The sequence below is a fragment of the Momordica charantia genome (genome assembly GCF_013281855.1).
Source record: "Momordica charantia cultivar OHB3-1 chromosome 4 unlocalized genomic scaffold, Mcharantia_2.0 BLBB01000004.1, whole genome shotgun sequence".
Taxonomy (NCBI): domain Eukaryota; kingdom Viridiplantae; phylum Streptophyta; class Magnoliopsida; order Cucurbitales; family Cucurbitaceae; genus Momordica; species Momordica charantia.
The window spans coordinates 25,161,092-25,177,194 of NW_028275162.1; the positions used below are offsets into that span (position 1 = coordinate 25,161,092).

General features: G+C 35.4%; 1 protein-coding gene across 3 annotated transcripts; it reads left to right on the forward strand.

Moving 5' to 3' along the window:
• Window positions 1-2,727: 2,727 nt before the first annotated feature.
• MTM2 (Myotubularin-like phosphatases II superfamily) lies at window positions 2,728-15,964 on the forward strand. 3 transcript variants are annotated; one of them, XM_022278164.2, is made up of 19 exons: window positions 2,728-3,006; window positions 3,084-3,152; window positions 4,550-4,624; window positions 5,176-5,247; window positions 5,997-6,066; window positions 7,962-8,011; window positions 8,670-8,959; window positions 9,189-9,262; window positions 9,337-9,400; window positions 9,958-10,026; window positions 11,587-11,686; window positions 11,783-11,896; window positions 12,294-12,463; window positions 12,595-12,679; window positions 12,973-13,194; window positions 13,319-13,378; window positions 13,513-13,577; window positions 14,053-14,341; window positions 15,044-15,964. In XM_022278164.2, the coding sequence occupies exons 1-19, from the start codon at window positions 2,893-2,895 to the stop codon at window positions 15,557-15,559; spliced, it is 2,568 nt and encodes an 855-aa protein (XP_022133856.1). In that variant the 5' UTR covers window positions 2,728-2,892; the 3' UTR covers window positions 15,560-15,964. The 3 variants fall into 3 exon arrangements, with proteins under 3 accessions (XP_022133856.1, XP_087978728.1, XP_022133857.1); XM_088122602.1 differs by lacking the exon at window positions 4,550-4,624; XM_022278165.2 differs by lacking the exons at window positions 2,728-3,006; window positions 3,084-3,152 and having other exon boundaries at window positions 4,569-4,624; window positions 5,990-6,066.
• The last annotated feature ends 139 nt before the right edge of the window (window positions 15,965-16,103 follow it).

Genomic DNA, 16,103 nt, shown 5'->3' on the forward strand with positions numbered 1-16,103 from the left:
TCAGGACCGGGTTTGTTGCATCTGCGTAAATTTCTTTGCAAATAGCTACTATCCTTTCCATTTCCTGTTCAATATATTGCTTGTAAGATTTTATGATTGCCTTGGCTTTTATCAGGTTGGCCAGAAATGAGCTCTGGTTCTTGCCGCGGCCACCCTTCATGGATTTCACTATATGTTTGGCTGCCATTGAATTGACTTCTTGGTATATTTCAATTTATTGGATCCTTCTGCCACTGCTCGCTTTAATTCTCATCCTTATCCACATGTATTCTTTGAGTTTTCTTTGGGAGCGGAGGTTTTCAGCGCCTTAATCAGTCGAGTTAAGTTTAAGTTAGCATCTTCAATGTGGAAGGTATGGGTGGTTTGACTTGGTCGACTTTTCTTTTTTCTTTTTCCTTCTCTCTCCCTCTCCATTTGACTGATAATTTTCTCCTAGCTAGAAGCTTATTTTAGGATCAGTCCTTTTTTTTTACCTCTTTTTTTGAATAACACCACCACAATCTGAATGCTGGGCTCTGTGGTCCTTTTCACCCATGGAAAATAGGCCATCACAAGTCTCAATCTTGAGACTTGCCTTCCACTTGTGGTGTGAGTGGTGAAATGAATCAGCACCCTTTAAGATGGAACAATAGAAGGAAAGATATGGATCTTGGGATTTTTCATCATTGCACCACCACAATTATCCACCATTTGGAAGACAATAAAAGTATTAGAACCTCCTCTTTGAACTAGTTGAATTTTTTGTGGGTTGTTTATATCCTTCAAATTGACGAGTGCTTTTTGGGTTGGTGACTTCATTGTTACTTATAATTAGGGGTGACATAGAAGGCCGGAAAATCGATCCGACTGATCAAAATTGACTGTTGGAGTCGGTTAAAAAAGAAAAAAGAGAGAAAAATAAGGTTCATGATCGGTCGGTTTGATCGGGAAAATGATTTTTTGCCGATCGACCACTTATTTTTATTAAAATAAAAAAAAAACTAATGCGGTCTGCTGTGTTGTTGCTTAGGCTTTTTATTTTCTAAATTATCTTTTTTTCTTTATTTATTTTCTTACTTTTATTTATCTTTTTTGTCCCACTCCCCAGTGGCGGCGTAGGCCACCCTACGACGACCCTCTTCTTCTTCATCTTCTCGCTTTCCATCTCATCCTTATTGTCGTCATCTTCTTCGTTTCGCAGCGCCACAGTCCCACGACTCGTGCCCCCTCCAATCTTTTTCTTTTTTAATATCTTTGTGTTAATTTTCTGATAGACCGATTGATCGAACCCATTGGCTGGTGCAAAGTTGCTTAGAAAACCTGGAAATCGACTAGGTCGATTTTCGATGTCGAGGTTGGCTAAAAATCTACTCCAACTGATCGATGTTCATCCCTACTTCAGGTCAATTTGTGCATAGTTCAACAAAATTTGAAGTTGGAATTTTCATCTTGACAATAGGTGGATGAACTCAAATATAGTTTACATTATAAAAAATTGTTAAAAGAGAAAAAACAAAAATTAGTCTTAACATATTTAACAGTGTAAGTTGTACTTTTGTTCTCCACTTTTGGGTTATGATTCCCAAACTCTATTTTGTTTCTATATTTAAAAAAATGGATTAAGGTTTAAGAAATGTTTCTAAATGGTTGTGGTAATTTTACTAGGTTACCATTAATATGATGTACCATACAGATTCTTCCTGTTTTTTTAAGTACTGTTTATTAAGATTTGAAAAATGAAGGTTACCAGGAGAAATAAAAGTAAATAAAAAAGGGAGGTTTTGTTTATTTAACATCATTAAAGGTTCTAGGTTGTATCTCTTTAATCAAACTTTCAAGTTTGTGTTTAATAGGTCTTATGTTAAATTCACCTGTTTTACCTTTGTGCCGTGTAAGTTTGAACTTTAAATAATATACCGGTCATATAATTATTAACAATTCAGTCAACTAAATTGATGGAGTTATAAAGTACACGAGATAAACATTACTATTTAAGTAACATATGATAAACTGATTTCTTCTTAAAGCACATTTAGCTTGTCGAAATGAACATAATTTAGTGAATAAACATTAATTACAAAGTCGAATGTTCAATTTTTCCCTCATTTATTGAAATGAGAAACAAAATACAGTACATAGAATTAGACTTGAGAGGATAGGATTTTGCGCATCCAAATGGTAGTCAGATTGGCAAATATTTGAGATCTCTTGGTCGTAATTGCTCAGAGGTCTCAAGTTCATATATTTCAATGAATTTAATATAAAAAATCTTTGATGTCTTTTTTATCCGAGCCATGAGACAGGTGCCCTTAGATATAGGAGAGGAAAGCTCTGATTCCTAATTATAAAAAAATGAATAAGATTTTACAAATATGATAATTTTTTAGGGGAGACATCAACATCGTGCTATAATTTATAAATTCTTGTGGAGAATATGAGCTCATGATATCTACTTTTGGATAGAGATTTAAATTCCCATACCTCATATTGGTCGTAAAAAGAAACTATATAAATTTGCTATTATTTTGAGTTAAATTGCTATGCATGCAATAAAAAAAATCATATTTTTTTTAAGCATACCTCAACGTTCCTCTCTCTCTTTTCTTAGAAATCGAAAGTTAAAATATATATATATATTTTTTTAAAGCCCTCGAATGTAATATTCATACAAAATTGACCTGAAAATTGAAATAAATATGGTGCTTAAAGTTAAAAATCAAAATAAATAAATATAGGATAGAACAGAACTAGAAGAAGATTTGATCAAAAAAGGGAAAAAAAAAACTAGAAGAAGACGTAACAGCTTTAGCCTTACGCTTCCACCGATAACAAAGAAATTCTCCGATTTCCATTTCTCGTTGAAATTTGTTTTCGTATCGTACAATTGGGAATTTCGGAGTCGGTTCGCCGCACATGGCAGCGCCAAAGCCACGCACCAGTCGCTCCAAGTCTCTCAGGGATGCTCCTGATTCGGAGAAGATGGACGGTGCCTATAGCTGGGACGCCCTCGAATGGACCAAGATTGAGGTTTCATCTCGGTTTCTTGATTTTCCTTTTACTCTCACCGCTCCCAATCACACTGGTTTCTTTCTCTGTTCTTGCAGCACGTTTCGCGGTCTGTTTCGCGTGTGAAATTGGATTGCTTGCTTGAAGCGGAGGAAGTCATTGCTGAGGTTTGTAGTGGTTCTGTTTTCGTTTTGAAATTTAAATTGTGTAATTCCAGCGTTTGCTTTGCCCTTCTTTCCCTCCAATTTCAGCATTGTCCTTATTGATTTTTCGCGCGGTAATTTCTGTTGAATCTTTTATAGTTCTTACCTTTTCTTTACTACTAAATTCATCTTCTATCTTTGAAATGTTACTATAATTGTGCGTATTTTCGATCTATAGATGAGTTGACGACATTGGAAATGATATTGTTGGGTCTGCAGTAATCTGTCGATTGATTAGATATTTACTTGCTCAACATGATATTATAATTGACCATTTTTCGACACACCACTAGAATTAAGACCATCGGTTGCGGTCAGTTCGACTTCTGGGCTGTATAGTTTTGAACAAAATGATTTCTGCCGTGATTCTAGAAAAAAATAGCCGGAAGCAGAATGGTGGTTCATGATTTTTTTAACAAAAATGGATAAAACAATGAAGGCTACTTAATGAAAAACTTATTGATAAAGAAATTGATTATTGGCAATCTTATTTGATGAAACACTGGCTGAGCTGCTCTTTTAAATTATTACCGTTGGGAAGTAATTGTGAAATGGTTTACTTACTATTTGTCTTGTTAAAATCATCAAAAACTTCATTTTGAAGAGGTCTAGAAGCCATACTTTATCCAACAATACCTTGTGAACCTCATGACTGTTTCGGAGAGTCAATAGTTATTTGTTTAGCATCTGGAGTTCATGTACCTACCTAGCAAACATTATTCTTTCACTTCCAAATTTTAGTCCATTTGCACACCCAGTATCTTTTATTGCTTCCTTCATTGGACGTTATGGAAGGTTCACTATTTTTGTGGAATTGATGGTCAATGAAGAAAAATTGCACGAGCCAATTTTATTATTTGATAGGAAACAAAGGCTTGCATTAAAAAGGAAAACACCATACAAAAGAGGGTATAAGCTATCCACCTACTTGAGGCCAAGGGAGCCCCCCAAACATGAGCCCAACTGGCATGATGAAAATAGAAATAAAAATTGTTGCATATGTTAAAAATGGCAGTCCAAGAGGAATCCATAAAAGAAATCATCTACAGCACAAGCCAATTATTGGATCATAGTGTTCAAGAATTGAAGAGAATCTGCCACTCTGCATGTCTACTTGAGAATGCATTGCATCAGTTTAGTTTTGTAATGTTGTGGATGACTGAAGGTCTTAGTTTTGTAATGTTGTGGATGGACATCACAAGTATAGTACGTTAGGGAGGCATCTTTGATATTGTTTTTCTGTTTTGTGGGCATTATTAATCATTTGGAGAGACATTGCGTTTATAGTAAGTTAGGGAGGCATCTTTGATACTGTTTTTATTTATTTATGGGCATTATTTATCTTTTGAGTTTTACCCCAGGGCTATGGTGTTGTTCTTGTGAATACCGATGAGGCGGGTACCTTGTTTGTAACCAATTTTCGTCTTCTATTTCTGGTAAGTCCTCCAATGGATTAATACTTTTATCTTATTTTGATTTTATAGTCTGTGACTGTAAGCATTAAATTGTTGGCTTTTTTCAGATTGTTTTATGCCTTCTGTTCTTCTCAAGGACATTGTTTTATTTTATGTATCATTACTGTAGTATTATCAGTTAGTGGAAACCTGAACCATTGGGTTGGTCGGCCAGATAGCAGGGAATCGATGATTACTATAATGCATCATATGGGGAAACATCTTTAACTTCAATGTCCTATTTCTGCTCAGGAAAAGTGCAATAATACACGTTTCTGTTTTTGTATATTCCTTATTTTTAGGCTTCTATTCATTGTTTCTGTTTGGTTGCAAGTTGAGCAGGCTGAGATCTTTAAACTAATGAGTCTGTTTTTTGTTAAAAATTTGTTTCAATTATACAAGCGTGCTGCAATGTGGTGGTATCTCTTCACCCTTCTTTCATTTATTTTGACATAAAGATGTCATTATTACTACAAGATCTCTTGTGCTTGATCATTTAAATGAGTAATAACTTTTCTTTATTATTTTTATAGAGTGAAGGAACGATGGATGTTATTGCCCTTGGGACTATACCACTGGCCACAATTGAAAAATTCAACAAAATAGTAAGTTCCTAATTCATATATCTGAAGTCAAGACGTGTTCTAAAGTGTGTTGTTGCCCTTATTTGGCACTATAATGTGTTCTTGGCTAGTCTCTCCTGTAGGGCTAGCAGACAATCATTTGCAATTGCGAGCACTATAGTTTGTTATTCATGATTCTCTTCCATAGGGCGAGCAGACAATTTTTTTCTAGAGGAAAAACAGTTTCGATTTGATTCAAATGCCGATTATTTCAGATTCCATCTGCTCTTCTAGATTAGTTATCTATTCTAGACTAGACTAATCTAGGATGATATAACCATTTTTCAGGAAGATAAGCCAAGCCCCCAATGTAACTTATTGCAGATTCCATTTTCTTTTGTTGGTTTAGGTTGTATTTTGTTATTTGCTTGACAGCCAGCTATTAAATAGCTTATCACCTGAAACATACGTTGTTGCATTTTTTAATTGCACTTCCTGAAGTAGTTGAATATCTCAACGTGTTTTCCTGCTTGTGGCATTTTATCATTTCATTATTATCTAGTTGCCAAATCCCAGTAGTTGTGGTCGCTTATTAAAACCTGTATGACCTGCAAGCTTAGGTGGCCTTTTTTTTTTTTTTGGAAAAAAGATTTCTTTTAGCTTTTCATGTGTTCATAATTTCCTGACATGACTTGATTGCACTTGGCCTGTTATGGTATTTTCTTCTATCCACTTATAAGATTTTGAACTGGGAGTAATGGTATGCTTGTCTTTTTACTGCGAGGTTTTAGGTTGTGAAGATGAATTCTGTCTCTCGCCAATCTGAAAAGTCTCCAGCTCGACGACTTCTTCAGGTCATTGGTACGCTTTGTTATATAATCTTATTTGTTGATGCATAGTCTTTACATGAATGATTTATATTAGCAGGAAATCAACAAAATTTGAGTTCTGTAAGAGTAGATGAAACATTTTTGTTCTCAAAAAATAAATTCGATAGGTGTTAGTGAGGTGTCTTGGTCTGTACAGCATTGTGGGTAACATGGTTTAAGGGATGTGCTGCCACATTGCAAATTTTGTTCATTAGCCGATCTTATGTGATATTTATTTTATTAGGTTTATTTGGAATGATGAAATATAACTGAAGAAACGGTGGCTTCATATATTGCTTGTAGTTTAGGATCTTTTTTCCCTTTTATTTACTTAGGGTAAAATATACTTTTGGTTTGTGAAGTTCGGACTCGGTTTCTCTATTTTTGGTCCTTGATATTTGAATTAGTTTCTATTTGTTCCTTGAGTTTTAAAACCCATCACCTTTTTTCGGTTAAGATTTGAATTTAGTTTCTATTTAGTCCTTGAAGTTTGTTTCAAAAGTGACATGTATGGTCCCTTAGGTGTGAATTTAGTTTTTAATTGGTTCTTGCGGTTTGAATTTGGTTTCTAAACGATCCTTGAGTTGAGTTTTGACCATTATTTGAACTAACAAAATGATCATGTGGCAGTTAATATGTTGACTAAATGTGTATTTTTAAAAAATTATTTGGCAAATTTTATTATTCTTTATATTTTTACCAAGTGGCGTTTCTCTCTCTTCCCTTTCCTCTATCTCCTTTCTCTTCTTCCCCTCTTTTGATGGTGATGATAGATTAATGAAGAGTGAGCACAATTAAGAGAGAGTTGTTGTACGAACATAATGGTCCATTATTGAAAATTTTTGAGTTGCGTTCCTTCAACTTCAAGTTAGAACCACGAATTAACCCAAGAAAAAGGATTGAGTTTATATGGAAAAAACCCTAACAGAGCCTGTCAAGTCAAATCAAAATCGATCCTGTTCCATTTCTAATACCTTGGCAAATTTGAAGAAATTAAAACTTAAACAGAGTAGTAGGAACGATAAATTTTCAAGTAATACAAAAACGTGACGATGGAATGGATTACACTGTTTTTTTAGAAAATTTTCTCGAAAGTTCCAACTTTCCTTCATCGAATAAGCAGCAAGATGAAAATTCAGCTGAACAAAGAAAAAAAGAAGAAGAAAGTGCTCAAAGATCAAGCAGTTTTCGATGCCCAATTCTATGCGGTTTGAGGGACTATGAGCGGGAAGGGAGGCTGACAACTGTGGCTGAGATTGGGCAGTGATGCAAAGGAGAAGAAGCCCCTCCCGGCAATGAGTATTTGCTACAGATCTGGACGAAATTGCGAAGTAGGTTGGCGCGAAGGCTGGCGGTGGAGGGGCAGTGGTGGGCCTCTGCCAGAAGAGGAGAGGAGAAGAAGAGGAAGGAGAGAGGAAGGGGAGGAGGAGAAAGAGGAAAGGGAAGAGAGAGAAATGCCACTTGCAAAAAAAAAAAATAAATAAATTGCCAACTCATTTAAAAAATACAAATAAATTATCAAGCCTAGTCGCGAATCATTATTCTATTAGGTCAGCTAATGGTTAACTCAACTCAAGAATCAATTAGAAATCAAATTCAAACCTCAAGTACCAATTAAAATTTAAATTCAAATTTTAGGCCCAAATGTGTCACTTTTGAAATTTTAAGGACGAAATAGATACTAAATCCAAATCTAAGGATCCAAAAGTGATGGTTTGAAAAACTCAAAAGGACCAAATAGAAATCAAGTTCAAACATCAGAGATAAAAAGTGTACTTTACCCATTTATTTATTTGATCGACTCTACTTATTTATTTGATTGACTCTACGTATGTAGCACAGTAGCTGAATACAGTAATTAAGGTCCTATTCCTTTGTGTATTGCAGGAAAAGACATGAGAATTATTGTCTTTGGTTTTCGTCCAAGAACAAAACAGGTCTGTACTTTTATAGACCCTTCTTGTGAATTATATCTTAGGCTTTAGGCTTATAAAACCCAATCTTCATGGTTAATTTTGTTCCCAGTAGTAATCTCCTGCAGACGTTAGTGATTTGTTTGAGATTTCCCATATAGGCCCTCTAATTTCATTGTAAAAGGTTCCATTTGATTTCTACCAATATATTAGATCTAGGAAAGCAATAGACCTTTGTGTTAAGCGGGGAAAGGTTACAAAGTTTCCAGACATCGAGAGCTCTGGTCTTTCTCTCCAAAAAAAAAAAAAAAAAAAAAAGCTGCAATAACCATGATAAGAGAATATCAAAGACCATATCAGTGTTCTGTCGGATTCTCTTTTGATAATTGAAGAGCCATTTTGTGATTTCTTTCGTTCTTTGTTAAGTCTTTATTGGAACTCCTGATCCACCATTATGATTATTTTTTTTCCATGTTGTCTTTATGAATCTTTAACTAATTTAAAAACCAATTGCTTTAGAAGTTTCCTTTAACTTTATCATAAATTATGACAATGCTGTAGTAATTATTTGCAAATATATAATTTATTTGCATATTTTTATTTAACATGGAAGAAAATTCCAATGTATTGCATATTGACTTTTACATCACTTGAGATCTTGTGTGGGTATTGCAATTCACAGAGGCGTAAAGTATATGATGGATTATTGAGTTGTATGAAGCCTGCAAGAATATGGGATCTATATGCATTCAAGTCCGGGCCATTCAAGTACAGTAATACAGACCCAAAAGTTCGCTTGCTAAATGAGTATTTTCGACTTCTTGGAAAGAGCTCCCTCTGGGCATCAATGAGTATGATTGAAGATGGATCATTTACATTGTCCAATGAGTTGTGGAGAATAACTAACATCAATTCCAGTTATGCTCTGTGTCAGAGTTATCCATTTGCATTGGTTGTACCAAAGCACATTAGGTATTGTTTTTTGATCCAAGATTTTCCGGCACTCATTTTTTTGTTTCTTTTGAGATATTTTGAAACAAGTTTGTTTCTTTTAAAACTTCTAGAAATAGAAAAAGCTTCCTTTCTGTTTTTTGATTTCTTTTGAGAGTTCGTTTAATCTCTTAAAGAAGTTTATTTTTTGGTGATTGTTTTTAGTCATTGATGCAACTAATAAATAATAATGTGGTTCTTCTACTGCTAGTGATGAAGAAATGTTGCAGGCTTCTACCTTCCGGGCTAGATGCCGTTTGCCTGTTGTTTCGTGGTGCAATCCTGGTATGCTATACATCTAAGATTTCTTAATCACTATTCTTGTCCAGACTCATATTTCTATGCTGATGAAAACTTAGGTACTGGAGCTGTTCTTGCACGTTCATCTCAACCTTTAGTTGGTCTTATGATGAATATGAGAAGGTAATATCATCTGTTCTAATGATCTCAAGGAAATCCTTCGGGAATGTGGAGTGGCAGGAAGCTTAAAATCTTTGAAAGTAGGACTAAGAGGGTGAGGAAGAGGCGTGGGATTTAGTTCTTAGTGCATGCTCTACCCTGATTTTAGTCACTATAATGTTGTCTGCATTTCAATTTTCATCTACTTGGGGTCCTTTTCTGTATTTCTTTCCTTAGCTTGTCTAGTGGATTGCTCATCCTGCTCCTTTTATATTCATCTTTTTTTCTTTCCCAAAAAATGAATATGAGAAGGTAATGTCCTGCATCCAGTCACTTCCTGTTAATAGATTAAATTGTTACTGACAGTTATTTGGCTGCTGGAGTCAAAACGAAGGGCACCATTTCATTAATATAAAAACTTATTATACTGGGCATTTGCATTTGTCTGTAGGTACTAGGAAACTAGACTTTCTGCGTTACTAGGAATCTAGAGAATTTCGTATAATGTTGGTGCATATATTTAGGTATGCATTGATAGGACATAAGGAAATTAAGTTGATGCACTTTTATGCATATTGCAGTAATACTGATGAAAAGCTTGTTGCTGGACTTTGTTCCCATCTCGCTGGTGCTCATGGGTCACCTCGTAGGTGAGTGTATCAATACTATTTCCATGGCTAGCTACTATTTTTATTTAAAATTGTCCTTTCAATTTGTGGTCTGAACTTTGTGAGGCATTACAGTGCGCTAAACTCCAGCATAGCGAGAGAAAGCAATTTGATTAAATTTCTTTTCCTACTTGCATTAGCTAGCCTGTGAAAGACCAAAGTTTAGCAATGCTCTCATGAATAGTTGAATCCAAATTTTTGTCTCCAACATGTGTCCTCATTGAGTAACGATTGTTGTTCCAACTCTCCTCTCAAGGCATCTTCATTTTTCGGGGCTTCATTTATGCCTCCTCTTGCGATTATCTTGAGATACCAAAATACATTCACTTTCCTCTTTCAAATTAGATCTCATGAATATTAACCTTTTGGCATCGCGTAAAATAAGGTTGTTTGCTCTGTTTGGCTGAACTAGGTCGGTCTTTGGGTTGCTATGGATTTTTTGGTGCAATTGTTGCATAGTCACTCATTCAAATGCAAGGTCAAATTTATGTCGTGTACAGTGATTAAAGCTATTCTGTGGTCAGCTTTTGGTTGGAGGGAAATCACAGTCATCCTAAAAATAGTTTAGATAATGAGAATTTTAGATGATTAGATTTTTAGCTCTATTGGTGTGGACAATTTTAGAGAACGAGAACTTTTAGAGATTAGTAGAATTTTAGCTCTCTTGGTGCATTTTCCTTCTCGCAATTGTGACGTCACCTTTTTGTTTTATTTTTAACCAACACACACCAATTGGAGTGTCTGTCAGTGTCAGTAGACTCCTTAGGTCCTAGTACTAGTTTATGTTACCCCTATACTCTCTTTTGCATCCTCATGTGTGATGTAATATGTTATTTCTTCTCTCATAGAAACAAGATATACAAGAAGGATGGAGAAGAATAAAGTAGTATGCCCTGTCCTTAGGCTTTTGCATCAGAAGTTTTATTTGTATGGCTACAAATTTTTATTGGTAAATTTTATTATCAGGGTTTTTTCCCCTTTTCTAATGCATTCATTTGTTTTCACGTTGAAATGTTAGAAGTTTCGTATGAGGGTGCATCTTTTGTTAATATGGGGCCGCAATTTTATCTTTAAGAGTTTCTTTTTGTTAATTTTATTTGCTAGATTGATTTTTTTTTTTGGTTGTATATAATCAAAAGAGGACGTAAAAAAAAAAGGAGATAAGGTTATTTGCTAGATTAGATCCTCATTAAAAAAAAATTAATTTACTAATTCTATTGGTTGGTGAAGTTTGTTGGTTTTATTATTATTTTTTTGTGTACTTGATAAGAAGCAGTTTGTTGAAGGAAAAATATGTACAGAAATGAAGGGGTAAAGATGAGATGTCCCCCTTACTCTGAACACCAAGAGGGTGTTGTTGAATTCTATTTTTTCTTGTTATTACTTATTTACTACAATGCATCAAGTTTAGGAAAGTATGATTTTCCATTATTCATTCTAACTTAGATTTAGTGCTCTTTTATTTATTTAATATTATTATTAGTTTTTTCATGTTGTTACTCTTGGAGAAAAATATATTTACTTTTTAAAATGTTGTTTTAGGAAGCTTTATATAGCTGATGCAAGGCCTAGAAAAAATGCTTTAGCAAACGGAGCTATGGGAGGTGGCTCAGAATCATCATCAAATTATTTCCAATCTGAGGTTAGGCTGAGCCTCTGAGGTTGTATTTGTTCTTTCTTTACAATTCGATTGTAGGATGCTTGACTAACATCATATTGTTTTCATTGTCCTCCACAGATAGTTTTTTTTGGGATTGACAACATTCATGCAATGAGAGAAAGTCTTACGCGGCTCAGAGAGTACTTGGATACCCATGGTGCTAAATCATCCGATGGAATGTCCTCATATTTGGTGAGTATTTTTATGCCTAGTATATCTATATCTAGGCCCTTTGTATTTTGCTCTTTTAAAGTCGCCCTCCCTCTCCCTCCTTCCCTGCCTACTTGGATACTCGTGGTGCAACATCATCTGATGGAATGTCATTTCTCCCCTCCCCCCTCCCTCTCTTGAGATTCATTTCTTTTCCAATCAACTGGAAAATCTATAAGTCTAAGCATGCCCTCCCTCCCTCTCAATTCGCAACATTTGTAAAACTTTGATTTCGTTTTTGTCCTTCCGACAAGCCTGAAATTGTTTAAGTGTAAGCATGTCAAAAAGTAGGGTTAACATAATGGAGGAATTTTTAAGATTGCATCTGAACTTGTAGTTCTCTCTCCCTTACTTTGAATTTTTACTTATACATTCGCAGAGACATGGTGGATGGACTTGGGGTGGAGGTAATCTTAGTAGCATGTCTGCATCTGTATCAACTCTTGGAGATAGTGGCTGGTTAATCCATGTTCAAAGCGTCTTGGCTGGTTCAGCATGGATTGCTGCACGTGTTGCTTTGGAAGATGCAACGGTTCTGGTTCACTGCAGGTATGAACTAATTGATATTTTATCTTTTAGTTTGTAACTGCAATAAATTATATATCTATGTTGTTATTTTGGATTGGAACTGTTGCTCAAAAAAATTACCTTGCCGTCTACTTGTGTCATTCTTTGCATAGTGATGGCTGGGACAGAACAACACAACTGGTTTCACTTGCTAGCTTGCTACTTGATCCTTATTATCGGACGTTCACTGGATTTCAGGTAATCTGTTGGACATTATGTACCTCCGTGGGTATTATTTTTATTTTTCTTCATTACTCTAATAATTGATTTATTTAAAATCGTAGGATATGTTCTATCTTTTTAATAAAAAAACTCTTCCCCCTTATTTTATTTCAACTTATTTGGTTTATATTTCTCTTTATATAGCATGAGTGGATCGCTTTATCCTATCCCTGGAATTATTAGACGGTTGCATAGACTTTTCTTGATTTAGCTCTATCATAGCTGTTATTTAATCATCCATCCGATTTTAATGTGTATCCTATATGCAGGCACTGATTGAAAAGGATTGGCTGGCATTTGGTCATCCTTTCTCAGATCGAGCTGGCATGCCAACCGTATCGGGAAGTGGTAACTTGCAACTCGCTCGGCAGTCTTCTACTGGAAGTTTTTCATCTTCACCTATGCGTCAGCCACCGGGATCATTCACATCTCCAGCATCCAGTCCTCCCCATCCACAAACTTCAAACAACTGTTCTCCCATATTTTTACAGGTTTGTGGTTCATTCAATATAGTGATGGGACTTCTGCTAGGTGCAAAGGGAAGGGATCGTTGTCATTTTAATCCTGCCTGAAACTGTATTGCCTATTAATATAATATTACTTGATTGTTTGCAGTGGGTTGATTGTGTTTCACAACTTCTGCGCATGTATCCCTTTGCTTTTGAGTTTTCTTCTGTAAGTAACCTTCTAGATGCAACTCGATTTTTTACTTGGAATAGTTTTTATTTCTCTCTTTTATGAGGAAGTTATTCTTTGCTTTTAGTTGGCATTACATGATTAACACGTTGACCTGTTGAGTTTTCTATTAGGCATTCCTGGTGGATCTATTGGACTGTATGCTTTCCTGTCGCTTTGGAAACTTCTTGTGCAATTGGTAATTTCCTTCGATTAGATTGATCTCTTGTTGTGATGAGTTCAGCTATAAGTTACCTGTTTAATTACTGTATGTAGATAAAGATCATCATTGAGTGATTAGAACTGTTAAGACAAGATATGTATGTCTATCTTGGAGTAGTATTCTATTTCCAGTGTAAATGGGAGATGCAGAATCGGTAGCTGGAAGTCTGTTTGGAATTGTCATGTTCTCAATGCTTGTCTTCTATTAATGAAATGTTTATGAAAAATGAAAAACTAGAAATAGGATATTATTTAATGTATTTGTTTTTAACTAGAACTAGGAAACAAAAAATAGAAACCAAAGAAAGCTACCAAACAGGCCCATGCTATTCGTTCCTTACCTTTCCTCTTAAATCTCAAATTGTGATTTACTATACTCGGTTACCATTCTTAAACACTAACAATACCAATAGTTGGAGGGACTTGGTGAATGATTTTTTCTGATTTCTCAGTGAGAAGGAGCGGCAGCAATGTGCTATTTCTGAAGTATGTGGCTGTCTATGGGCATATTTAGCTGATTTACGAGCTTCGGAAGGAAGTTCACATGTGCATTATAACCTTTTCTATGATCCAACGATTCCAACCAAACATGATGGCGCTCTCTTACCTCCTGCAGCAGCTCTAGCTCCAACTCTCTGGCCTCAGTTCCATCTTCGTTGGGCTTGTCCTTCTGAATCTCAAGCGGGCGAACTTGAAGTGAGATGCAGGAAAATGGCTATCAAGTTCTCTGAACTGCAGAAGGTATTGTCCTTATTTTATACTTGGGCAATGAATAAATGTCCGAAACTCTAGGTACGAGTCACTGAAGAAGTTTAGTACTTTGTTTGTATGTTGTTATTGAACTTTGTTTTTAAAAACTGTTTTGCAAATATTGTATTCAATTCAAAATGCGGTTTGTGGGAGTAATTTTGTTTAAATTAACAATATGACACATTTAAATAAAGTTATATTAAATTAACCCACAAAACACTAAAGAAAACACAGGAAAAGAACTAAGCACAGTTATTGTTTTATGCTGTGTATTTTTAATTTTTTGAAAACTGTTTTAAAAAATTCTCTTTCCAAACAAGTTTTCTCTTCTGCATAAGAACTGATTACTTATAAAATTTTTTTTCCTCTGTTGCCATGCAACTTCCTCTCACTTCATTGAACAATTCTATAGTCGTCTAATTACTGGCATTTATATGCTTCTACTTCGATCTCACTGTTATCCTTTTAGATTCATATACCATGTCTATTGTTTTGGGTCGAAAGTTTTCTTTTCTCACTAAAAAAAAAAAAGGAAAGGCAGAAGTAGCTGTTAGAGATTTAGTTGATTCATATTTGCTGAAGCTGACGTTTTTGTGAATGTTCTTTTATGTATGGACATCGTTCGTGTACATTGTTTTGTTGTACTCAGGTGTCAACCTGACTGATTCTTGCATACCATAAACTGTCTAATAGGAAAAGGAAATAGCCGATAGGAAAGCTCAAGAGATGACAGCTGCCATGGAATCGTTAAAAGCAGAGTTGTATATTGAGAAACAGTTGAGTATTTCAGCTAGGAATGTTGCAAAAAGTGCAAGCAAAGAATGTGAAGCCATAAAGAGAGCAATTCAATCTCTAGGTTGCAAAGTTCAAGTCTCTAGTAATGGTTACTGTACTGTTGACATTGAGGGCGATCTAATGAAATCCAAACAGAGAAGTCATCCTGCTTCAAGGAGAACTTCAGATCGTTCACTGCCTGTTGCTGATGAGAAAGACCTTGCCGTTTCTATCACAGTAACGGCAGATGATGTGCCAAGCAACCCTCTCAGTCACGTATGTGAGGCACTTTGTCCATTGCGCACCCGGGATGGAGGATGCCGATGGCCTGATGCTGGTTGTGCTCATTTGGGCAGCCAATTTATCGGACTAAAGGCTAATTTTGATGCATTTGACCAACTATCCATATATGACGGTTATTTCAAGCCGGAGTGACAACTTTTCCACAGTCTCTAAGTCGGACGAACAGTACGAACCAATTTTCTCCTTGCTCTTAAAAAGAATACCATTAATTTATTCGCAGAACTAGCCGCATCTGATGGACCCCAGATATTAGGAAAGGGTCTCAGAATGGTGTACATAGAGTGTTGAGTTAGCTGGTAAATCAAGACACCATATTTGAACAGCTACACGGAAAATTGGCTTAGTTAGTGGTCGATAAACAACTTTTGTGGATAGCTTATTAGGAACTGATTGATTCCTGCATAAATTGGTCTCTGTACATATTTGACACAAGATGTATCATTCTTTTACCAGCAAGTACTTTTGTGATTATCGACGGGAATAAAACTATTGCTGGCTTTCTATTAAATTTGATCATTTGTTCTCTATTATTTTTCATTTGACCCTCTCTTCCAAATACTGTTTTTTCATGTATGTAGTGCCATACTCGATATAACTTCGTTTCGTATCTTCTAGCAGGGGGATCCGGTATATAAGGCGTAAGCAGCATTTCATAGTTTATCCACTTCTCACAACT

Excerpts from the sequence above, each read along its gene's own strand:
- MTM2 (XM_022278164.2), top strand. The coding sequence starts at position 2,893 with ATGGCAGCGCCAAAGCCACGCACCAGTCGCTCCAAGTCTCTCAGGGAT. Across the intron at positions 3,153-4,549 it reads CGGAGGAAGTCATTGCTGAG|GGCTATGGTGTTGTTCTTGT; the intron begins GTTTGTAGTGGT and ends GTTTTACCCCAG. Across the intron at positions 6,067-7,961 it reads ACGACTTCTTCAGGTCATTG|GAAAAGACATGAGAATTATT; the intron begins GTACGCTTTGTT and ends TGTGTATTGCAG.